At 44.2% G+C, this 25487-nt stretch overlaps 1 protein-coding gene across 2 annotated transcripts in view; it reads left to right on the top strand.

Annotated features, from left to right (window-relative positions):
• LOC144755444 (bile acid receptor-like) overlaps positions 1-24531 on the top strand; it is a 614559-nt gene extending 590028 nt beyond the window's left edge. For both annotated transcript variants that reach the window (XM_078644369.1, XM_078644368.1), the window contains 2 exons: positions 9777-9890; positions 19545-24531. In XM_078644369.1, the coding sequence (XP_078500495.1) occupies positions 9777-9890; positions 19545-19783 (353 nt within the window). In that variant the 3' untranslated portion in view covers positions 19784-24531. The remainder of the gene's footprint in view (positions 1-9776; positions 9891-19544) is intronic.
• The last annotated feature ends 956 nt before the right edge of the window (positions 24532-25487 follow it).

Raw genomic sequence — 25487 nt, 5'->3', positions numbered from 1 at the left:
GGGCCGGAAATTAAGCTTAAAGGCTGGTCTGAGGCTTGGGGCTCCCAGCGGACCAATTTAGGTGGAAGAAAGGGTGAGAAATCGGCGTCTGCAGTGAGGAGTGCTTGTCAGGAGAGCAGGCCTGATTGGAGTACCGGGCCTACCACACAGAGGCAGCGCCGGAGTGTAGAGAGCTGTGGAAGAGTGGTAGACAAACGTGTCCCAGGACCTGCGGGGACAGTGGATTGGTGCGGCTGAAGTCTCCGGCTGATGCAGTAACCCTACACCGGCCCGTCTCGCACCTGTGGCCAAAGAGAGGCCGCTCGTCGGGCGTATTGCATCTGGGCCGTCCGGGAGATGGAGACAACAAGGCGGTGGTGGGCGAAGGGCCCACGAGCATAGCACAGACGCTCATAAAAGGCCGGCGCCGGAAGGGGTGCGGAGGTGCCCTGCACCGCTAACGAAGGCCACCAGAGCAAGAAACGACTAGCGGTCTCATGGTGTCTGATGCCAGGCAGGTAGGGCGCAGCCTGCGAGACATGCCGTAACTGCGGAAGGCCTGCGGGTGCCTGAGAGGAGTGGAGCAGTGAAGTAGAGCGAATGTTTGAGTCCCAGCGCCCCCTGAGACTGCGGGTCGCAGCAGCTTAGGTCTCCGGTGGAGGCTGTGCCTGCGCACCGGCCCGCCCACCCTCTGCAACTTACATTTAGACCCGTCACCGGGTGGACCGCATTTGGGCGGGCCGGGAGGCTAAGACAGGGCCCACAAGAGCAGACCAATGCCCACAGAGATCTAGTGCCAGTGGGGGTGTTGGAGGTGTCCCAAAACGCAGGTAGTGATCACCAGTGAAGGAAACGGCAGGAGGTCTCGCAGTGCCTGGCGCCAGGCAGGTCGGGCGCAGCCTGTGGAACACGTAATTACAGCGAAAGATTACGTGGCAGAATTGAACTGGGCATGGGGGCCGCACCCCCTTCAGTCAAATTCAGATACAGGAGGATGAATTGAGCAAGGAAAAAAAAATGCCGGAAGAGAGGACTACAGAGAGTGTCTGCCTGACCTACAACAGCACCGGCGCCCATAACAGTCAGCACAGCGAGAGAAGTGCCTGAAGGTGAGGGGGCTGTGAATATTTACATACAGTTTTGGCACGGAGAAGGCTAGGAGGAGGCACATCAAAGGATGCGCTGGAAACTGAACTTTGGAGGCTTAATCCTCAGGCACGGCTAGCTGGGGTAACAAAGGAGGACTGGTACCACCTACCGGTGGCTGAGGCATACAGGGCCTGGATAGCATTATCAATAGGCTATGCAGAACCAGAGCCCGGAGAAATCGGCCTGTTCAAGAAGGGGGTCATTAAGTTGGTCACAGCCTGTGCTGGAGGGCCTTGGGCACGACGGGAGTATCAGTCGATGTGGGGGTTGGGACCAAACTGCCTTTCTAGCAGTCCCCCTCTAGAGTTTATGTGGGTCCACGTACCGGGACCGGAAGATAACGGATTGGCCAAGCAAAGTGTCTGAATCGCTGGGGGGCAGACCTCTTTCCTGAGACGAATCAGAGCCAAAGCACGACCCACAAGATGACAACTGTTAAGGGGAAAAAGGACCGCTCTGTAAAAGATCTCCTGCTCAGGAAGGCTAGATGGGGTACGGCAGGGACACAAAGTGTAGCGGATTCGGGAGATGGAGAGGCCCCCTCACATGCGCTTTCATAGCAACTCTTTTCGCTACACTTCGGGAGGACCTGAAGTCAATGAAAGCAGACTTGGTTCACGAACTAGAAGACGTCAGGAAAGAAGTAGATATGCTGGAATTGCAAGACATCAGTAGAGATGAAGAGCTGGAACAGCTACTACAAGAAGTCACCAGTCTACGAGAACAACACCTTGACCTCCAGGCATATACCGAAGATGTCTGAGAATCATTCACGCCGAAACAACATTCATGTGAGAGGTGTGTTGCACAGTGGGGCAGTCCATCAGTGCATACATGGAGAATCTCTTTAGATCTATAATGGAGGGTCCGGTAGAAATGGAGATCAAGCTGGACCGGGTGTATCTGGTGGGGCCCAGAAGACCATCCCCAGCTCCTCCCGCAGACATCTTAGCATGTGTTCATGACTTTACACTGAAGGAGCGGATACTACAGAAAACTAGAGATTCCCATCCGATTCAGTTCCAGGGGCTTCACATCACCCTCTTGCAAGATTTGGCGACCTCCACATTATTAAAGAGGAAAGCCTTCTGGCCTGACCACAGCTCACCTCCTAGCTAACATGATCGCATATTCATGGGGCCACCCTTTTCGCCTCATCTTCCAATGGGAGGGGAAGGCTCACCAGATTTGCTCACTTAAGGTGGTATACCAAGTGCTCGGCATATGAAAAGATCCAGCAGCAAGTCCACCGAGGCTGACTAATCAGAACGAAGGGCGTGAAAGGAACAGATGGAGGACAGTGGGCTCTGGTCGGGGCCGGCTACAGCTGGACCTGGAAACTATCGCAATAAAAGACAGGTGGTCTTGGAGTCACTGGGGGAGGACTCGACCGATCCAGCTTGAGTGGATATACATGCCGGAACACAATGCACCCACGATGAGACCGGCTCCTGTGGTCCCATGATACTGGATTTAATCGGAGAGCGGGTCTGGGATAGGTGGAGCGGCTGGGCGGTCCGAGTCGCTTCCACCCCCTTTCCATGGGTTTGACCTCCCAGGACTATAATACATTTCTAAGTACATTGTTATATGTGTGTTTTTTTTGTTTTTTTGCGGGGTGTTTCTCTCTCCCATGGCCACGAGTCCCAGCCATCTGCACCGATGTATGCGGTTTCCACCCTCACACAACTTAGGATCTATCCCATTAGCACAGTCACTCAGTGCATCACACATAGCACACTCTTTAGGCAACTTTTTAAATGGATATTGATGTTGCACACTCCTAAAATTGTCACCCTAAATGTTAAAGGGCTCAACAAGCCGGTGGAAAGATGGGCCACGCTTTCCGATCTAGAAAATTCTGGTGCTCACATCTGCCTCGTGCAGGAGACTCATCTCCTCTCAGGGGACACACATAGACCAAGCTCTAGATCATTCCGCCTTGCAAATATTCTCTCTCTCCACCAAATCTGCGGGAGTGGCCATCCTCATCTCAGCCTCGTTTAAGGGAAGCTGGGTTCCAAGATAGCCAAAATCAAGTGTTGTTTACTGGCATACTCCTTCCAAGTGGGACCTCAATCCATAACCATTGGTTCTATTTATTCCCCCAATGATAAACAGGAACGCTTCATTCATTCAGCAGTAGCAGAGGTGTGCATATCTACTGATAAACTCTTAGTTATGGGGGGGGCTTAAACTTGACATTCACCAATACCCTAGACAGGTCGGCTCAAAGACAGGGACAATCCGGATCACTTTCTAAGGTTACAAAGCACAGGCTTGCTGGCTATCTGTATATATTCTACTCTAACTCACATACATACGCCAAAATAGATTACTTGCTGAGCACAAGTCACGCAGGTGGATATTCATCCTCGCACTCTGTCTGATCACTCGACAGTATCGATGGACACCTCCTTGCCAACCACTAGCCCCCCTTCACGCACTTGGTGCCTGAGAGACACACTTTTACAGCGCCCCAGTTGATCGAACGAAAATCTAAAACAATAAGGGATTACCTAACGGTGAACGACACCCCCGGTAGTCAGGGGAGAATTTATATCAATTGAAGCCCAAGATAACAAAAGGCGGAGGGAGAGGAGGGACCTCCTGACAGCACAGGTACAAGAATTAGAGCGCATCCACGTATGGACAGGGGTCAGAGGGCTTGGTGCCCGCTGGAGGCTGCACAAGTCCTGTTGGCAGCACTAGACTTGATAGAGCTGAGTATGCCACTCTGAGGATGTGCCACACTTTCTGCACTGGGTGAGACAGGAGTGGCAGACTGCTAGCTAATAGACTGCGGATGCAGAGACAGGTTGCGGGACTAGCTGCAATACATGCATCGACTGGGGAGGTACAGGAGTCCAATCATCAGATTGCGGAGACATTTTGCCAATATTACAAAGGGCTTTACGAGGCACAGGATCTCACTACAGAGGCACCAGCTCAGTATTTGCAAGGGGTAACAATGGCAAAACTGACACCAAACCAAGCGGAGAATATTGAATCCCCCATACAGTTAGCAGAGGTAATTACCGCTATCTCCAAATAGAAAGCGCTAAACTCCCCACAGCCAGATGGGTTTACTGCCCTTTTTTATAAATCCTTTTGCCATATACTGGCCCCAATCCTCACCAGGGTGTACAATGCTGTCCGGTCTACATTGCAGATACCCCAAACCATGCTAGCAGCATCAGTGGTGGTGATTTCCAAGCCTGGTAAGGATAAGAGACTCTGTGCCTCTTATAGGCCGATCTCTCTGCTTAATGTAGATCTTAAATTATTTACAAGTGTCCTGGCCACCAGACTGTCCCTCCGCGTCCCTGGCCTAATAGATCTGGACCAGGCGGGATTCATCCCTGGCCTCCAATGCGCTGATAACACTAAGAGGTTACTCCATACCATGGATAAAGCACAGAGGTTTGAGACAGAGTGTACACTATTATCGATCGACGGTGAGAAAGTGTTCAATAGGGTCCATTGTCACTATCTAAAAGCAACTCTGGGACATTTTGGGATCCCCGACAGATTCATTCAATGGGTCTTTAATGGCTATACCAATCGTATAGATTCAGTTAGAGTGAACGGTTATACGTCATGTCCCTTCCCAATACAAAGAGGGACTAGATAGGGTTGTCCCCTTTCCCCTCTCCTTTTCGCCCTATATATGGAGCCTATGGCTCAAAGAGTGCCTGATAATGCGCAAATGACTGGGTTAAGTTTCGGAGGAGGCAGGCACACCCTAAGATTGTATGCAGATGATGTCATAGCATCTCTGGAGGTCCCCGAGGTATCACTCACGGCCTTTTTGGCTGAGTTGGAGGAATTTTCTCAAGCTGCAGGGTTTAAAATTAATATTCAGACATCCCAAGCTCTTAGCCTACCCCTAAAGCATCCATGCTAGCAGACCTACAAACAGCATACCCTACAAATGGGCACCAGATGCAATCCCCTACCTAGGGATACCTAGCGGCCAATTGTATCCCCTACCTGGGGATACAATTGGCCGCTTCCCCACAACAAACTGTATCACTGAATTACAAAGCCCTGCTCAAGAAAACACAAACCTCTTTTAGCCGTTGGAAATCATATATCCTACCCTGGCTGGGCCGAATAGTGGCGATCAAGATGACAATCTTACCCCAAATTCTATTTCTTTTCCACACCTTGCTGTTAGATCCCACTCCGGATGCCATACTTACCTTAAAACGAAAATTAGAGCACTTTATTTGGGCTGAAAAGAAACCCCGCCAACGCAGAGATCTCGGTAATAGACCCCCAGGGGGGGAGGCCTCGGGATTCTGAATCTTCAAAACTATTATTGGGCAGTGCTGATCAGGCCCTTGGTGGAATGGCCCAGACTAAATCTGAAAAGCACTGGCTGTTCATGGATAGGCACACAAGGAGATGATGGACGGAGGGCTGAAACTTTTCAGAAACTCACCCCCAGTCACAGATCTGGGTTGAATCCATCATCATTCTTTAGCTCACTTCGCCACCTCAGTTCAGACCCAGCATATGCAAATCAGTCTTGAACCTGTGCCTCATGGGAACAGTCCAGCCCGAACTGCTTGCCCTGGCCAAAACACCCCTGTGGAAGATCCCCTTCCTCCCGAAACGGAACTTTCCCAGGAACCTCTACCTTTCGCGGGTCACACAGACAGCTCTGGGGGCTTGGGTTAAAGTGGCTGAGAGAAAGATGTTAACAACGTTCCCATCTCCCCTGACACTCATTGCAGAAAATTTTGATTTTACTCCTGGGTTAGAAATCAAAACTTTCCAATGGTGGACATGAGAGGGAAGTCGATCCATTGGGCACTTCTTTGATGAATCTGGTTCCCTGACATCGAGGACTTTCATCAACGCGTATACCTGCCTGAAACCGAGAGATTTAGGTATCAACAAATCAGGCACTGGGTGATGCAACCAAAGATATGTCCTCGAACATGCCATTTGACTTCATTTGAGAAGTGGCTTCAGTCCAAATCATCTGATTCTCGCCTTATCATAGAACTATATAACCACTTAAGGCCCCCTCCCCCAACTATCAAATCCCCTGGCCAGAGGTAATGGGGAACTGAACTGGGTGGAGAACTCACATTGCGCGAGTGGGAAAACATATACTATAAAGCTAGGCACACAGCTAGAAACTACCTATTGGTACCTCACACCAGTCAGATTAAATTGTGGAAACCCTGCACGGACCCTTTATGTTGGATGAGTTGTGGGGCTCAGGGAAACTTAACACATATCCTGTGGGACGACCCGAAATTATCTAAATATTGACGCAGGTTCTGAATGACATACAACTTTCCCGCTTTCCGAGCTATGTTGTGCTGGGCCTACCTAAGGATCTTATGTTTCCGCTTAAATTTCCGATAGGCAGACAGATAGGCCTTGCCCTAGGTGTGGCTCTACAGAATATTTTGGCATTGTGGGGTACAGATAGACTTACAACCCATACAGGCTGGCTGCATTACATATTCGCAATTAGAGAATCGCAAATTGAGAATGCATTTTCAAGGGGCCCAGGGTGTCAAAAGAACACCCTGTTGCACCCCTGAAAAATGTATTTGTGCCTAAGGTCATGTATGTGTGCCACATGGCACTTTGAAAAATCCATAAAGTTAATTTTTCAAACAAATCGCAAATTACCACCAACATGAAGTTGGTGGTAATTTGCGATTCCTTAAGGCCAAATCGCATTTTTTCTGTGCTTCATACATTGCATTTAAGAATTCGCAATTTACGAATCCTTAAATGCAATCGCAAAATAGAGAATCGCAAATTTTGCGATTCTTTAATTTGCGATGCCCTTTTGGGATGATACATCCCAAAAGGTCTTTCCCGTTCGCAAACGGGCCAATTCTCAGAATCGGCCCGTTTGCGAATGGAAAAAGGGCTTGATACATATGCCCCTTAAACACAATGAATACAACACCCAGAATGGAAGTTAAAATGTGCACCTGTAATATATATAAATATTAAAATGAATCTAACATCACCTATATTTTTTTTTATACAATCAAAGTATATTTTCTACACTCAAAAACCCACAGATAAAATGTCAGAAACAGCAATATTCATCAAATCCAAAAATGTGAAGCTGTTATCAAATAAAAGAGGATATACTTTTGCTCAGGAGAGCACCACCAGTGAGCAAACACGCTGCACCAAATATTATTGAAAAGCATGCTTATGCAGGGCACCCCCAAGAATGAAATAGTTGAAAGCATTAGGGAACATAATAATCCCACTAATATTACAAAAATAGAAGGCAGAAATATTTTACAGGTGCTAAAATAGCCCAGTTCGAGCTCACAAAACCCAACAGGAGCAATACTTGAAAATATTATACCAAATGTTCCTGAAAAGGCAACAGGCCAACTCCACGCATATCAACCCTAAAAGATAAATTGTCAGAAAGCTTAGGGCTTTATTATGAGTATGACGGTCCTGTGACTGCCGTTCTCGCGGTGGTGATCCGACTACTACCATCTCTGCCCACCGCATTATGATGGTGGCGGATCGCCGGAATCCAGGATCCCATGGGCGTTTGTAAATAGGCCTGAATATGCTGGCGGTGCTGTTGCTGGCACTGCCAAGCATATTACAACCCGCATATCCATCGGCCTTTTCAAGGCAGAGACCCCGTCATGAGAAGGGTGGCGGACATGGAGGTAACGGATGTATGATGTTACAACGCAGGCTATTACAACGCCTGCCTTTACAACGCGGTTTTTACATCGCATACCATTACAACGCATAGCGCTTTTGGGTGTTGGATAGTGAATAGTTTAATTTACTATTCCAACTCCAGTCCCCGTGGACACTAGGGAAGGTTATTGGATAGTAAATTAACCTATTCCCTATCCTAGAGCGCCCCCCAGCACAATGCGTTGTAATAGTTTGCGTTGTAATGACCGCGTTGTAATGGTAGTGCGTTGTAAAAGTTTCGTTGTAAGTGATGTTTCCCGCAGGTAACAGGGCCCCCGGCTGAATCTGGGAATGGGGGAACTTGCAGGGGACCAAGTGTTGTGCCCCCCTGGAATTGTACACTGGTTCCTGCATGGTGTGGCATGCACAAGATTGTGCAAGCCAGACCCTGTAGGAACATGCTGCAGGCACTCTCACAGCAGCGGTATGCTATTATGGTTCTCCTATGATCTATCAAATAAGGAGCATAAGAGGGTAATTATAACCAGGACGCCCTCCACTCACAAACTTCAAAAATCAACAAGACCTGGTTATAAGAAACATATGATCATTTTAAACAATTTCTGCCAAATGAATATCACGTTTATCTCATTGGTGAGACTATACTTTCTTATCTAGTCATGCCCAACCGCATGTGTTAATTATTATTAAAAACTCATCAACCACCCAGGGCAGGTCAAAAGTCAATGATCTCCCAATGGGCTAACAAAATGTAACTGAAAAATGTGAGGTGGGTAAGAAAGGGCCACGTAAGCACCATCCATAGAGCTACTGGTTGGTACTCACCAGTTTACTCACTCTGTCATCATCTGCACTTTCTTGACAGAAAAAAGAATGTAACCTAACTCAATTAACCAGACGGCCGTTCAGGTTAAACTGGTCTACACATGCCATCTTTTCAACTGAGGGTGAACACGAGTAAAAATTAAAAAATATGTATGATAGATGTTCACAATTGATGGAGAGTTCAGTTTACTCTTTTTCCATATTTAGGGGTGTAGATGGTAGATAGATGTTACCTTCACTGATACACCTCACTCTTTAATTTCTTAATTTCTTATATTACTTTAAGAGTCAGGTCCAAAAGTGTCTGCCCACAGTGCAGGGATTCAGACAAACTCCCATTTCTATATGAGAGCTTGTGCTATGGCGGGTTTACGGCCGCAGTCCAAATTCCCATAGGGAAATGGAAGTTTGTGACTGCACCATGTGCGATCGCATTGAAGTTAGGTATGCAGAACCGCCGGCCAATGGTCGGGCTGTTCCCATACCGATACGGTGTCCGCCCGACATCGTAAGAAGGCCCTATGACTTCATGCGTGTTCAGTCCGACAGTATGAAGTATGCCCGCAACGGGCCCACAAAGCAAAGACCGTATGCCTTTCCGGTATTCCTCACCAGCCATCCTAATATGGCTAGCGGTGGCTAATAGACACTGCCACCATATCAGGCCTTTTCCGCCGCGGTTGCAAGCCGACCGCGGCGGAAAAGCGGCGGACGGTCTTCCCCTCCGCCACGGTCCCCCCCCCCGCCATTGTAATATGGCAGGGGGAAGAAAGGTAGCGTACGGGCAGGGATGGCGGACGGCGATCCGTCCGCCATCCTAATGGACCCCTAGGAGTGAATATACGCAATCTCTGAATTTCTAAACAGCTATTGACACAGTTTCTGATTCGTTCTCTAGGTGGCAAGGTGAAAATTGAGACTAAGCAGGCGCCCGGATAAAGGAGCGTGTTTATTACATGCTTTAATTCTTTAAAAATGTCATTATTAAATATATTTCATGTCAGCAATTTTATTTTTATTTTTTTGTTAATAAATATAAACGCCTTCTTTTATTGTGCCAACAGAACAATTTCGGACTGTACAGTATAGAAGTAACAAAACATCAACAATTCACAAACTAAGTACTCTCTTTTTCATTGCAGACATCAAGGAAGAGTTCATTACGCCACTATTTAACTTTTACAGAAGCATGGGGGAGCTTCGTGTGACTGAGACGGAATATGCTCTACTTGCAGCAACCACTGTATTTTTTTCAGGTACATTTTTGTTTTTCGTTAACCAGCAAGTTGATCCATTTTGAATACTGAGGGATTGATTACATGTTATGTTATGCCCCGTTAGAATCGCGCCACTGCAAACTCAGCCTTTCATCCTCCAAAGGTAGATACACTGAGTTCCATTATATTAGACAATAGCAATGCATTATTAACAGTGATTAGAAATGGCAAGACTATGGTAGGAAATACTATATACGAAGTTCGTGTTTAAGGTGCTACTCAATTTAAACTATTCTCTGTGTTTAAAGACTCACTGGAAGATTTAGCTCCTACCTCCTAATCTTTACTTGTGTGTATTTACATTTGCGGTATTTGTACGGAGTGTTTCAAGCGGAAAGGCAGCGGAGCTGCAGACAGTTAGGGCAGAAATACAAGTTATTCTAGGTGGAAGGTGCTGAATTATTTAACATGTAGTAAGATAGACAAGAGGACCCCTGTCCTTGATCCTGGAGTGATGTAATGTTTTAGGAAACACCGGTTACTAAGTGGCCAATAAGGTCCAAAGTAGACGCGAGAAATTGTGTTAGAGATAGTATAGATCAGTATGCCTCAATTAAAGTGGAAATATATGGTAATTAATGCAAAAAGGAGCAGCAAGGAAGTACGTTAACATGGACACCCTGGGATTAAATAACTCACTGCGTCCACCTTGAATTTATTTTCCGCAATACCGAGCTCGACCGGTTGTCCCAATTCTTCTTGCTCACATACACTTTGTCCTGAATATGACCTCAAATCATTCAGATCGAAACGCTGTTGACCCCCTACAACAAGGAACTCTTTGCATTCTTTATAAGTTGTTATTTAGAAGTTTCAACGTTATGTTGTCAATGCGATATATCCATATATTTTAAAGACACCCTCACTCACCACATCACGCTTGCTATCACTATTATGTGAGCACCTGAACTATATGTGCATATTGTTGAAAAATAAATAACTGTTATTTAATCCCAGTGTGTCCCTGTTAACTTACTTCCTTGCTGCTCCTTTTGGCATTAATTACTACATATGTCCACTTTAATTGAGCAGGCATATTATCTCTAATACAATTTCTCGCGTCTACTTTGGACCTTATTGGACAGTTAGTAACCAGTGTTTCCTAAAATAACTAATTATTTAACATGTCACATATAGTATTAGCTATTCAGCTCCTTTCTAATTTGAAGAAGGACAGTGGCCGGCCTGATGGTTACGGAGCTCCTGTTCCAGATCAAAAGTATGCTTATGATTCTCGAAAATAACCGAAATCTCAGAAAATGTTGGAGAAGGCTTTACTTATAGTCATAATAAATAGAGGCGAGAGACCGCCGACTAACTGTTTGCAGAAGACTCCAGGAAGATTTTCAGAAATCAGGCTTCAGAGCCAAGAGTTAGCACCAGGAGCACTGAGAGCAAAACTGCAGGGCTCTTCAAGCTTTTCAAGAAGCGAACCCAGCCAAAATGGCTACATAGAGGATGCCTACATAGCAGATCCGTTGTTAAAGTATTCGTCACATAAGCAACAACACTGCTTCATTAACACAATCAATAATATTCAAACCAGAGTCCAAAGACTAGTGCCATCCATCATTAGACCGAACATAGGACTGCCAAACCGTTTACAAACATATCAAGGTCTGTAAGCATTTCTCTATCTCTTTTAGTTCGTTTTACGTTAAGTAGGAAAAGCGATATTCCATCAGAATACTTCCACCACGGCGGTCGCAATGCCAATCTTTTGACTTGCGGCGGTTGCTGCTGGCTGCAGCACCCGCTGCAATGCAAAATGGGGACTCCTGACATATCCCTGCACTACGTGGTAGGCACCATGCAGTGCCTGCCACGTGGTGCAGGGATATGTAGGGGTGCACCATAGGTGCCACTCAAAACCCACAGCTTAGGGCAAGGGGGAAGGAGGGGCCCGTTATGGGTCCCCAAAGTCCTTTCCGCCTGCCTATATATGGCGGGTAAACCGCCATGAAAAGGTGGACGGAAAGAACATCGTAATCCATATGGCGGTGCCTGGTAGGCTCCCACATCATACAGGCAGCGTTGTGTGGATAATATCAAGGTCTTCACTTCTTGGCACGCTAATGCCTTATATTCTCTATGGAATTTACGCATGATAAGGGAGTCTGTTTCTGCACCAAGTCGCCCTCTAGCTCCACCAGTTTCTCCACTAAAGCTTCTATCTCACAGACTTCTTTCCTCCTCTTGTGCGCAATAATGTTTTGCCCCTGTCCCGGAGTACTGTTTTGTATTTTTCCCACAATGTGACTGCAGACAACACCAAATCCTTAATTTCGGTAAAGTATAGTTCCGTATCAACTCTGATTTCGTGAGCAACTGTTTAGCCTTTTAATTCCCATGCATTGCATTTAGCCTCCATCCTGCCTTAGATCTACAAGATCTTGCCCCCACTGTGAGCTAGAGTGACGAATGGTCTGACAAACAAACCCCTTGCCAGTCAGTCACCCTCTCTATCTCTTCTGCCTCCCCTGCCGGGGCCAGGATCTAATCCAGCCTCAGAATTCTTTGTGAGGGCCTGAAAAATATTAGTACTTACGGTCATCGTGATAGTGGCAGCGGAGAGGTCGGTCAGTCCCAGGGTTGAGAAGAACCCCACCATTGGTGCGGCCTAGGTGTGGGTCAACTACGTCATTAAAGTCTCACCCTATGATATGCTTAGAGGAGCCAGCTTCTAGCAGTATCTCGGCCACCTTATCCAGTGTTTGTCGTTGGAGTCAGGAGGGGATGGACATAAACGCTAACTAGGGTGATATCCCTTCGTCCCCACATCTCTTTTACAGCTACATATGGTCAATTGGGGTCAATACATGATGAACCTATTTTCAAGGTGGTATCTTCCTAATTAGAATGGCCACCCCTCTGAAGCCTGTGATAAATCCTGTGTGGGCGAACGTCTTGTAAGCCCCTCTGCCTAGAAACTAACACTGTGAACAATGTCTGGTTTAAGTCTCCTAAGATATGTGGTCACCAGGCCCCTTTTCATCCTGTTTCCTAGCCCGTTGACACATCATCAGCAAGTAACCCTTGTTGCCTTGTGTGTGAGACCTGCTCATCTGTGATGTGTGATGGTGGTAAACTACCTGAGATCACAGTTTCGCCGGGAAGGGCAACATATATTGAATGTGAAGGATCCCCAGTTTCGTTTTAACAAACTCAAAGGTTTGCCATTGTTTTTGTATTACACTGGTGTAGTCGAGGAATAACATGATTTTAAAATTGATATGTCTGATCTCCCAAGATGACTGTGTCTCCCGGAGTATCAGGTCCCAGTCTTAGTAGTTTAAGAACCAAACGGTTAATGGCCGTGGAGGTACTCCCATCGGCGGTTTTACTTTGGGCATCCTGTAAGCTCATTCTATAATGAAGCAGGATGAGAATTGCGCCATCGAGAGGGAGTCTGTCAGCCATTATCCAGAAAACTCTCTGCATTGGAGCCCACAACACCTTCTGGAAAACCCACAAAGAGTAGGTTATTTATTCGGGCGCGATTTTTGGCATCGTCCTCTCTCCAGGAAATTACTTTCAGGGTGGGTGTGAATTCCGTGACTTCTTTGCAGATGTCATGGGTTGTGTCTTCCACCTCCGATATCCTATTTCGTGCCTGGGTGACTCTTTCTGAGATATTGCATAAATCCTGGTGAAGTAGGGTGCCCTCAGAACGTACTTCGCCTATTTCCCCTCTAGTGCCTCTCTGGAAGTTTGTATGGCCCGGAGGAGCATTGTGTTCTCAGACATGGGTGGTGTCTCCTCTTCTACCCTGGTCTGGGAGCCCACGACCATCGTATCTCTGTGAGTTTTCCCTTGCTTCAGCGGCCGCGAGTCCTTGTCCTTTGCCATAGCGACTGAGTGTGTAGTAACAGCAAACATTGTCTTTCACGGGGGTTTACATTGTCTAGCTCCTTCGTGCCTCGTGCGCTGCAAGGAGTTCCAAGGGGGAAGTTCAAAGCACCTTCCTCACTCGTGTGTTTAGGTCCCTGAGCTGGGCTCAGCAATGCTGCGGTTCCGAGGTACCCCCTCCCCAAGCAGCGTGTGGGGTGTCTCTCTGTCAGGTCTTATGCGGGCATGGGGTCAGTGGCCTGCTGATTGAGTGTGGCCAAATGGATGTGCCAGGGCCATCTGTCTTCCTCCTATGACCTGTAGCCAGTGACAGTCTGTATCTCTCCTGCCCCAAATAATGGTGTGTGGAAGGCCTTCCGGATGGAGTCTGGGTCCCTGGTGTTATGATATTGTTACCCACAGCTCTTTGTGGGGAGTAGGGACTTACCGCGTAAGATGCCAAAATGACAGTGTGTACTGGCAGCCCTTGTTGCTGTCAAGCCTCTCCCTCATTGTTGCGGTGCCTGGTGCACTGCTACTGGGCCTCTCACCTTGTGTCTCGCTGAAGAGGCCTCCCTCTGCCCTTCGCTGCTCCTGCCCCACCCCGCCCCACCTACACATCGGTCCCTCTTGCAGGGGTCTTAGTGGGCAGGGCCTTCGGTACCAGGGGAAGGCAGGGCGCAGCAGCACCCAAACAAAGCATGTCAGTCTCCCCGCGGGATTGCCAGCTCATCCCTTGTCTTCAGGTCCCCTGCTGCGCATCTGCAGCTGGGGCCATCCAGGTCTCACCGGACCCTCCTGTTCACTTGCCTCTGTCCTGTATCTGTGCCAGGGGCACAACTGCCCTGTAGTGGCTCCCGGTGTGAGTTGCAGATGGGTTCCTGTACCGGGAAGTGTTCTTTGAAAGAGGGGTGCGCAGGCCTCATCTCCCCATTTCCACCGCTGGATCGGAGATGAATGTACTTTTGGTCAAACTACTGTCGCTAGTTACATTAAAGAGATTGGTACTAAATTGATAAACCTGATCATGCAAGCACAAACCGATGGACAAAGGGTATCAGAGAGCCGCATTTGCACTAAACTCTTAGAAAAAAAAATTCATGCCCCTCCCATTAACACAACAAGAATGAGTTTGTTAATTGAGGGACCAAACATAAATCGATGCTACGCAGGTAGGTGCAAAATATTACTATTTTGCTGGCATGTACAAAAGATCCAGCCCTCAATCATTCTAAAAAAGAGGTAAGCATAGTTATATAGATAATTGTCCTTGTTTTGTATCAAGGATGAATTGAAAAAAAGGTAAGGACACTTAAAGGTTCATCACAGAAAAAAAGGCAGCTTAGCAATGCTGCAACCAAACAGATCTTATATTCAATTTTTCAAAGAGGTCACAAACCCTTAGAAAAAGCTTAGCAAGCAACCTCCACACAGGAAAGGTTTATTCTTTTATCCACAGAGCCTTTATCCAGCTTTCCAGATATGCTAATAGGAGGTGGTCAAATACTCCCTGAGCAAAAGCACCCCAGATAGGGATTTAGCAGAGTAATCCTGTTTGAATTCCAAGGCGAACACTTTCTAGAGTAACAAGGCAGGGGTGTGGAATTCCTATTGCCCAAATGGAAGGACATATTGTTTGGAGTCAAGGCCAACAAGATTTCATTGGTATTTTGTCCTTAGAACAAGTTGGCCCAACCCCCTGCAGCCCAAACTATTTGGCTGCCAGTTTACAGTACCATATTATAGATCAAGGAAAGGCATTTTCTGCCTTCAAACTTGTACTTATGGTTCATTAATGCAAAACCTTTATTAGTAGGGTGAGCATTCTAAGGAAATGTTGTAAGCTCGGACTGCACTACTGACAACGTACTGACAGTGTAAACATTTGTACACACGTTTTCAAAGTTTGGCAGTATGAGGCTATGTAAGATGCTCCCAGAATGCTCTCTGATTAGATACAAATATTTGCAGAAGCTTGAAAGCAAGATGGATGGTTCTTTGCTTTCAAAATAAAATCATTAAACTACTATTTCTTTGCAGCATTATTTAAAAAATGTGTTGATGCATGCTAGTATTTACCAAAAATATTCCTAATGGAACGGTCTAACTAGTTTCAGCAAGATTATGGGAAACATAAAAAAAACCATGTACTAGAAAAGTCAGTGGGTCTGAAATTGGTAGTCAGTCTTTTAGTTTTGTCAATGAGTTTCTTGTTTTGGCATGGTTTTTGTGAAACCTTATTGGAGTGGGAGAGGATGTATGACGTTACAACGCATACTTTTACCACGCATACCTTTACAACGCGGTTTTTACATCGCATACCATTACAACACATAGCGCTTTTGGGTGTTGAATAGTAAATAGTTTAATTTACTATTCCAACTCCAGTCCCCGTGGACACTAGGGAAGGTTATTGGATAGTAAATTAACCTATTCCCTATCCTAGAGCGCCCCCCAGCGCAATGCGTTGTAATAGTTTGCGTTGTAAAAGTTGCGTTGTAATGGTAGGTCGTTGTAAAAGTTTCGTTGTAAAGGTTGTATACCAGTGGGAGATGCCAGGCCCTCACCATTATAACAAGCATTGGCAAAAAGCGACAAAATATTTTGGTCTCAAAAAGCACACATTGCCATATTAGTTCCTGGCTCTGAAAAAAACTACTTTGTGTGCCAATTTACTCCTTGTGAAAAAGCAGAATACTGTCACTCATAGTGAAGCCAGCCGACAGATAGACAGAGAGAGATAGAATTTTAATAAACACAAAAGGTCTTGGTTAATGCTAGACCTAATTAGAGATCCAGTTATTAAAGAAGTATATCAAAAATGTACCCCTGATATATGTCTTTGCATTAGTGCAGATTTAAGGCCTTCAATGAGTTCAGAAGAATTTACAGAAGTAGGTGAAAAATTGTAGCCTAGAACATATTTTTGAACTGCATTTTAGCACGAGCAAACATGCATGTGAAGGTTTGCTCATGCGAAAATTTGTTGAACGTTTGCAAGTTCACTTTCCCTCCAACCACTTTTTTCCCAACCCTGGAAGAAGTTTTACGTCTGTCATTGTCAGGAGTAGGCGTGGGCAAGAAATGACGCTCTGCTCCCTGAGTTTTTCCCACTCCGCGCTCCAGTTAGCGCCCGGATTTATGAACACGTCAGCATAGCTGAATTTTCTCCTTGCTCGTGCTCGCTAACGTTAAGTTAGCAACCGAGGAATGTTACTCCAAACCACCTCCTGGCGCGATTTCTCAATGCAAGTGGTCACAGATGGTCACTACCGCTCATGTTGAGTAACCTTCTGTTTACTATGAGGAAGCTGCTGCTCGAGTATCTACTCGAGCATCAAAAATAACCAGCGCCTTCTTGCCGTTTGCACTGATTTTACAGTGGGGGATAAACATCTGGTGTTAAAACTCAGCTCCAATGGCACAACGTAATGCAGTCCACCGCTTGCGGAACTGTGTGTAGGGCGGCAGAGTTTTTTGGTCACTGCGAACTCCGCCCAGGCCAAGTGAGGAATATATTTCCAACCTTTCTCAGGATGGGAAAAGATTAGAGAAGAGCTGGTGAAAACCCTTAAGTCATGCAAGTTAGTAGGTTTGCACAGACTCAAAAGGGCATTCCAATCCTGGTACTATTGCTTACCACTGTCTTCAGCACCAGTATGTAGATCTTCGGAAAAGTGGCAAAATAAGGGAATTGCTAGTATTCAAACCCTACTATGGTATGAGCCCTCGTCTAATCTGGCAGGCTATATCGGAGCTCCTATATAATGAGATTGCTGCCATAATTTGTCACTGCACTACATGGCACAAAACGGACAAGCTGATTTTGTTACAGGCCAAGTAGTTTATGAAGCAACCTGCCCCCATGGACAAGTAGATATTTTATTACATTTCACACCCCTGAGCAAGTGTTGCCTTCCTACCAATCAACCTTCTCCACGTCAGGCATCATTGCCAATAATCACAAATTTAAACCCCACAGATGCACCAAAGCTCAAAGCCCCACATGATTCATGTAGCCTGCTTTCCAATGTGGCCAGCGACTAGGACAGTCAAACACAACCCTTAGCATGGGGTTCATTACTCTTTTGCCAGAAGGCCAAAATGAGCCCCTGTTAGCAACATGGTAGTCAGCAGAATAAGTGGATATGGTGTTGAAATATAGTTCTTTCTTTGAAAATTGGTGAATAGTGTTGATTGGTCCTGGCTAGCTACACCCTGGCATCAAGAAAGGCACTATCACTTCAGACAGATCTATTTTAGCATCCCTAACATTTCCACGAATATCAAGCTACTCAGGGTAACCTTTTGTTCGTACATTTGTCCAAAATGTGGATATCATCTGTCTACAGGAGTATTTCACACTGCCTTACGACAAACATGATAGTATTGATTCCACCCAGTAAAATCTACAAAATTAGGGAAATGTGCGGTAAGGGGGCTGGCGATTTATGTTACTACCAATTTTTCTTTAATCTAAAATGCATAATTCTGTCAGCTCCATCATACAGCCCTTACTTGCCCAGGCAGAAGAAGCTAAGGGCCACACTCTTGATGTTATTGCGGTCATTGTAAACATCAATCATATCACACCCAAAAATACAATAATTTGATCATTTACTTGATGTTTTACAGGATGTCCAGATTTGTTTTCTAAGATATCACCTATTTCAACAAGAGAATCTGACTCAATGTATTATCAGGACAATTCACAGTGAGATCAGAATGCCTGTGCAAGATTTAGTCCCAAATCTAGAAAATATGAATCCGGTACTGCTTATTCCCAAAGATTTTATTGTATAGTGGGAATAATATCAACTCGCCATTCAGAGGCAGTCTTCAAAAGAGCATATTAAGTTCCTTTCTGGCCTACTGTTGTAGAAGTCTTAATTTGGTCGGGCCTGACAGTACAGCGGTCTACCAGACCTATTGTTTCCAATTCTGTCCAATATATAATGAGTGGACTTTGGCTGTGCCCAAAGAATTATTTCTCCATCACCTCATGCTATTGGCCATGATATACCCTTTTGCCTTCTATGGAATGCTTTCATTGCAATGCCTGGCGGACTATTTTACCATTGCACAAGTACTCTGAAAGCATTACATTAATTATCTCTCAGCAGTATTATGTATAGAACACAATTGTAATTGTTTTATTTATACACTGCAGTAGTTTTTCAATGTTTTACTCAAGACTGAAAAATAAATGGGAGACCTATTGGCCTTGTCATTGCCTGCCAATGCCTCTTTATAATGAGGGTAGAGGATAGGTCTCCACTTTCTCAGTAAATCCAGTCTTTGTCACAAACTGGTCAACCATATATAAGAGTATACAAAGGTAAATCGTACCATCATGTGTTACTGCAAGGAGTTGGGGGTTTGGAACACAGATTAAACATTCCAAAAAAGTGAATCGCTGTTTGATTTACAATAAAAGGACAACACAGTGTTTATAATAACAACCGTAAAATTGATATGTGAATACAGTGTATTAACATTTTTAAACTAGAGGGAATTTTCATTTTCAATGTTTGTTTGCATTTATATCATTGCATTTCCCTTGTAAGAAACGTAAGCATGCAAATAAGAAAATAGCCATGGAGTAATGGAGCAGATTAATTTTGTCTCCTTTTAGTGAACACTCTGTACACATACACACACGCACGTATAGAGTTAAATCCAATTTATATTCCACAAAATAATATTGCTCCCTTTGTTTTTATGAATACCAGCACTTGTTTGTAAGTTTAAAATATGCTCTATGGCTTACGTGTCACTAATTTGTCGCTTCTTTTTTTTTTTCAGATCGTCCATTCCTAAAAAACAAATTATCCGTAGAAAAGTTACAAGAACCACTTTTAGAAATTTTACACAAGTATTCTAAATTGTATCATCCCGAAGATCCACAGCATTTTGCACGACTCATAGGACGACTTACAGAACTCAGGACTCTTAATCACAACCATTCAGAAGTGCTCATATCTTGGAAAGTAAAGGATCCAAAGCTGACATCGTTAATATGTGATGCTTGGGACTTGCACTGAGAAATATTTTTTAATGATTTTGGGAGGAAAGCTGCATTCTGATTTGCAAAGATCTAGCCAGTGGCGGCTGGTGACATTTGAAAGTGGTAGGGCGGAAAAGTCGTGGATGAGTGCTACGTCGCTATACGTTTTTGAAAAAAAGAATGGGCAAATAGAGCATTTAAGGCAAAATTGAGAGTGCAAGAAGGTTTATAAAGCAATTGTGAATCTGTAGACTTGAAATAGTTAAACACATAACAAAATACCCCATATCCTTCTGCATTAAATATGTTCAACAGTTAGGTTACTGTGGTGTGCAAATCCTCTTTATCAGCTGTACTTAACAAATGAGTCCTGTATCATCTAAATAGGCTTAATGTGTCCATGTGTAATGTAACTACTTGCTCATGTAAAGTGCTCCAATACTTTAGAGTCAAATATACGTTATATAAAACTGCAAAAATGATTATGTATATCTTTTCAATAGTTCGACTTCCTGTGTTTACCCCATGCATTCCTGGTTGACACGTGGAGCACAATTGCATTGGCATCTGTAGCAGAGCGACTGCAATGGAAAGAGGAGTCCAACAGGTACTACAATCGGATCTATTCTATTAAAGCGCTAATTCGAAATGCAGACAGTGCATTGTGAGGTAAACACATGCACAACCTCGGACAACTATGACATCTTTTAGACTTTTGAAAGCTCACTAAATCAGCTTTTTAAACAGTAATTGGACATTAAGGTGCTGCCAAAGGCTTTCTCTTCACATCATATAAGCGCCACAGCCCACAGTACTGCCTACTTTTGAATGTACCAAGTGCGAATTGTGGCCTTGGCTCATAAGTCATAATCATGTAATTTGGGGCAAATTGCTTTCCCTCTATGCATAAAAAGGAAAAAATTTACTGTAGCCTTCTTTGCGCTGTGACTAAGCCGTGGAGGGTTTCAGAGCCACATTTTGCTTTGATACACGTGCTGACAACCGGTGTTGTAGTTTACAATGCAGGCCATTCATCCAGAGTGTTACATAGCAGGGCTCCCTTGAGTTCTAGGTTCATTGTACCTGCTGGTTCTCACACCACACAGACAAATTAAGCACAATGGGACTGGTGGCAAAATTAACGAAGGTGGGGCAATGAGCCTGTAGTTTTAATCAAGGTTTCCCACTCAACTAATTGAGCGATCCTGTGCACTCCACTTCCCCAGAGCTGAGAAAATTGGCTAATGCGTTTAAACTTATTTAACAAACTTCAATGTATTAACGTCTAAAAAGACGTAATCGCCTCGCCACCTTTCATGAATGATGACATCTGTGAAATGGAACACATTCTAGCCGGATTATTCATGTCACACATAAATCAACATAGGTCAAGGCACGCCATTTCTTTGACGAAGACAGCACAGGTGCACATAGTTGTATAATATAAAGCAAAAGTGCTCTCACCCCAGCAGGGCAACAGTCCGCTGTGACTGCAGTATATACTTTGCGCCAGTGCTGGTTTCCCTCCTGAACAGCCAACGTGAACACCTGCTGCGCACTGATTATCCCTGAAATTAAATCGGAGCTGCGTAGACGAACTCTTCCACAGCCCACTCCCCGAGCTTTCAACATCCAATCAGCATGAAGGGAGTGCTTCTGTTGTTGCCATCCACTTCACTTTGTCCATGTCGCCAGCCCTGCGGCCCCTGCCCCTTACCATTTAGTTCAACGGCGCTCTGCTGAAAACGCCTGGGCTTCAGCATAAGCGCCCCATTGAAATGTAAACCATTGCTGTTTCCTCCGGCCCCTCCCTTCATGCTCACATCACTCTCCTCGTGTGTATCTCGAGGGCCAGCAATAGCCCTCGCCCCAGCCAGCACATGTGCCGGAGGACTCCTCTCTGACCTCACCCCTTCCTTCAAAAAAAAAAAACTAGAATTTTTATTGGAATTAGCAGGAAGCAGTGAGCGCTTAATTTAAAGCTGCTCAATGGTTTTCATCATTCTCTCTCTTCTCACGGATGGTAGTAGGGCAACGCCCCATTCACCCATTAAAACAAGTCGCCACTGGATCTTGCTTTAATGAAAATGACAAGTAAACTGTATAGAAGTCACACTAATTCTTCTTCTTTTGAGAACATTTATCTGCAGCTTGAGTTAATCTATTCGTATTTGTTGCACAAAACCTGTATTTCATTTTGTTATTGGTAAAGTCATCTCTTCCACGTCAAATATAATGTTTATGATCAGTCAGTTTTAGTAATTCTAAATGTGTGCCTCAACAGGCAAACATAGTAAGATTGGGGGAACTTTGTCTTATTACAATAAACTTAAACATGGATCGGCGTATGAGTTTTTAGTCCAATTAATGTACATATAAATGAAAATTTCCTTTTGCATGACATCCTACTGTATGTAAATAACATACTAGGTGGTTCCTGGGAAAAGGTGCACAAATATGCTCTATAGAATCTTTCTGATGAGCCATCACTCCATCTTTAAAATCGCAGACCCATTTCCATGCAGCTGATTGCAAGAGAGATTTTTAGTAGAGTATCTCCAAACTTCTAAGGCAACTCTGCATTTTAGGCTTTAAGGTGAGTTAGTTTGATTCCTAAATAATTTTGAGGAAATAAATGAGCCAGGGACTCATTACAAGTTTCCATGCAATTCTGATTGTGCCAGTAATAGGAGTTACAGATCCCATCAAAAGTACAAGATGCAAAGCCATCATGTTTTATCCGGGAACTTTGACTGCTGAAGGCAAAGGGAAACTGCACAAGGGTTTGAAGAACTGGAGTGAGAATTACTGATTCCCGAGGCATTTCTCATTCCTCATAAAACCTTATAGTTACACCTGTAATCCTTCTCCCAACCAGCTACATGGACGCTTGGTATCACAAACTCCTGGGCTGACAAGAAGGATGGATGAAATAATGTTTTTAATAGGCAGTAAAAAATGCGAAATTGAAGGCAATTCAGCCATTTCCACAGGTTTCATATCTGCCTTGCTTTGGTCAATGAAGGCAGAACACAGGTGAAACACCCTACAGAATAACAATTTCTAGTTCTGTGCAGTAAGCAACGCCTTACCCTCGATGCCGCACCCTGTGCTTCTAAAAACAAAATTCCCAAGGGCACAGGTCACCCAGGACATGGCATTTACATTCTCTCTACCGGGCTATTGACATGTCACTACTTATGTTCCTGAATAGCTGTAGCCTCCAAATTTCAAAATACCTGGTGAATGTGGGTTGTACCAGGGCTTTTGAAGGCAACGTGACAGCTGTCAGGCAAAAGATATAGGCATACTGCTTTTTTTCCTAATTGTCTGCTTCTTCACACCATTTTATGATATGTTGCAGTTGTGCTGCAAAATAATAAATTTCAAGATAAGGGAAGTCAAAGCTGCCATCCACTCTGTACATTTTTTATATGTCCAGCTGGATTCTGCTTGCCAATGAGATCAGCATACTACCTATTCTTTAAAAAAAATGCATTGCATGACTGGGCACAGCATGCTTTGGAAGACATAAAGGCCCAGAGGGAAGAATATCCTGATGCAATTGCAATTCTGCCCATAATGGACAAGGAGAGTGTAAACTGCATGGGTGCCCAAGGCCCAAAAGCATCCATCCCAGAACTGTAGGAGGGCTGATTTTCAACAGAATGTGCTATATGCATAATTAAATATCGAAACCTCACCATTTACCATTATACGTCTAATCTCTACAGTTTGTTGTGGGTAATTCTCAGCTATCTCCTTAATATTAGAATTGTCTTGTCCCTATTAATGCATATGCCAGTGGCTCTACCAAATCTTTCCAACTCTTGCAACAAAGTAGAGACCGATGTCTGGAGTTGGCTAAGTTACACAAATGTGTCATTTGGATACATTGATATTGTTTGCTCTGAGTCACCCACGTTCATCCCAATTCACACAGTGCATCTATCAGCTCGAGCACGAATGGCTCGACCGCCAGTGCAAATAATATCGGAGATGGGGGCATTCCTTCCTAGTGCCACTCTCTATGGTCCATTTATCAGACACAGTACACCAGACCTTATGCGAGCAAAAGCGTCAGTGTATAGAATTTTAATCCTACCCAGGTAATGTTGTTCAAACACGATCTCTTCTTTGTCATTATGTTGTTATATCATGCTAAGTTAGATTATAATAGTAATCATTATGATCAGGTTATTGAAGCTATTTCAGAAAAAGTACACTTTGGAAAAGAACTCCATGATCTTATCTGTACTTATTAATTTGATATTTTATTAATATACAACCCTCACATCAAGGGTCACTGGGCTAATGTACAATGTTGCAAACAATTATATATAGGAGAAGATACCACAACTGTACATTGTAATGTTTTTTCAAATAACTGACTGTTGGTCTTTATAGGTACAATTGAGGATAATGTATTCCTTACTTTATATGCAACAGCTCGCTCCTTACCTTTTTGCTGTGTCCCAGGTTCACTTGACCCATCTTCTTTCTTATAAATAGAGTTCTTCCCTTCCATTCCTGACAAATCATTTCTCCAGAATTCATCCTACCATGTGCCCCTTCCAGAAACCCATTTTTCTGGATATTAACCACACTTATGTTTGAAAGGATGAGGGCTTTTTAAGTCAGACTGGAGAAAACCTTAGTTGTGAGGAAGACATCATGTCATGATATATGATTTGATATTGATCATTTTTACAGCACAGCGTTTTCACTTGGATTTCTTGGTAATGGTTCTGGTTATTAAAGATTAAAGGTATAATTGAATGAAAATGAGAGATTGTTATACTTTTTCTAAATTTAGGATGGTGAAGCTGTTTGTAAAAATATACTAGGAGTGAATTGAAACTTTTAACTGCTGCCACGGAGAGAGCCTTGTCTCTGTCTCGAGGTCAGAATTTTCAGGTATTCAATGGAAAAAAGTGCTGCTTAGATCTGAGCTTTCATTGTGTGACATAACACCCAATCTCTTTACTAAAAAGACAGGTGTTTGAGAATAAACAGCATTTTGTAGAATACATATAGCCTTAAATATCACACGTGAATGTATTGAAGCCAACAAAGACACTTCCTGGATGTTGTTATTGAATCAGATTTTTGCAATCCAAACAAGACATACTTCAGAGTTTTGAACTGATTGAAGATGGCCTAGCTGCTTCTCAGAGGCTCTGAGGAGAATGCCATTGCATAATCAATTCTTGGTGTATGACAGAGGTAACAATAGGTAGTCTCACTGTGGAATTCATAAAAGGCAACATTTGACAGAGTATCTTGAGGAGGAAGTAGCATGATTTTGATGAGAGTGAGACATGGTGAGCTGTGCCTAAATATGAATCAATATGATTTTTTGAGATAATGCACAGAGTTTGCTGGGAAGGTAGGCATGTGCCCATATACCTAGGATAGTGGAGGTACATCACTTTGCTCTTAATAAATGAAACTAGAATCTCTGTCTTGTTTGGATTTAACTTCAAGTAGCTAGAAAACATTCACTATCTAACCGCTGTAAGACTTTCAGATAGATTAAATATAGAGTCTGTATGTGCGCCTTGGTCTGGTGACACTTCAAAAATAAGTTGTGTCATTGAGTACATGAAAACCTCAGCTCCTGTATGGCTTAATAGCAGTGCGAGGGGAAGTAATCAATTCTTTAGTAAAATACAACAAGCATTGGCATAGCCAATAGGTCTCGCCTTTGGGACCTTATAAGTTTTTAGTTATGCAGCACA

The sequence above is a fragment of the Lissotriton helveticus genome, chromosome 5_1 (assembly GCF_964261635.1).
Source record: "Lissotriton helveticus chromosome 5_1, aLisHel1.1, whole genome shotgun sequence".
NCBI lineage: Eukaryota > Metazoa > Chordata > Amphibia > Caudata > Salamandridae > Lissotriton > Lissotriton helveticus.
This window is presented reverse-complemented; position numbering and strand designations above follow the sequence as displayed.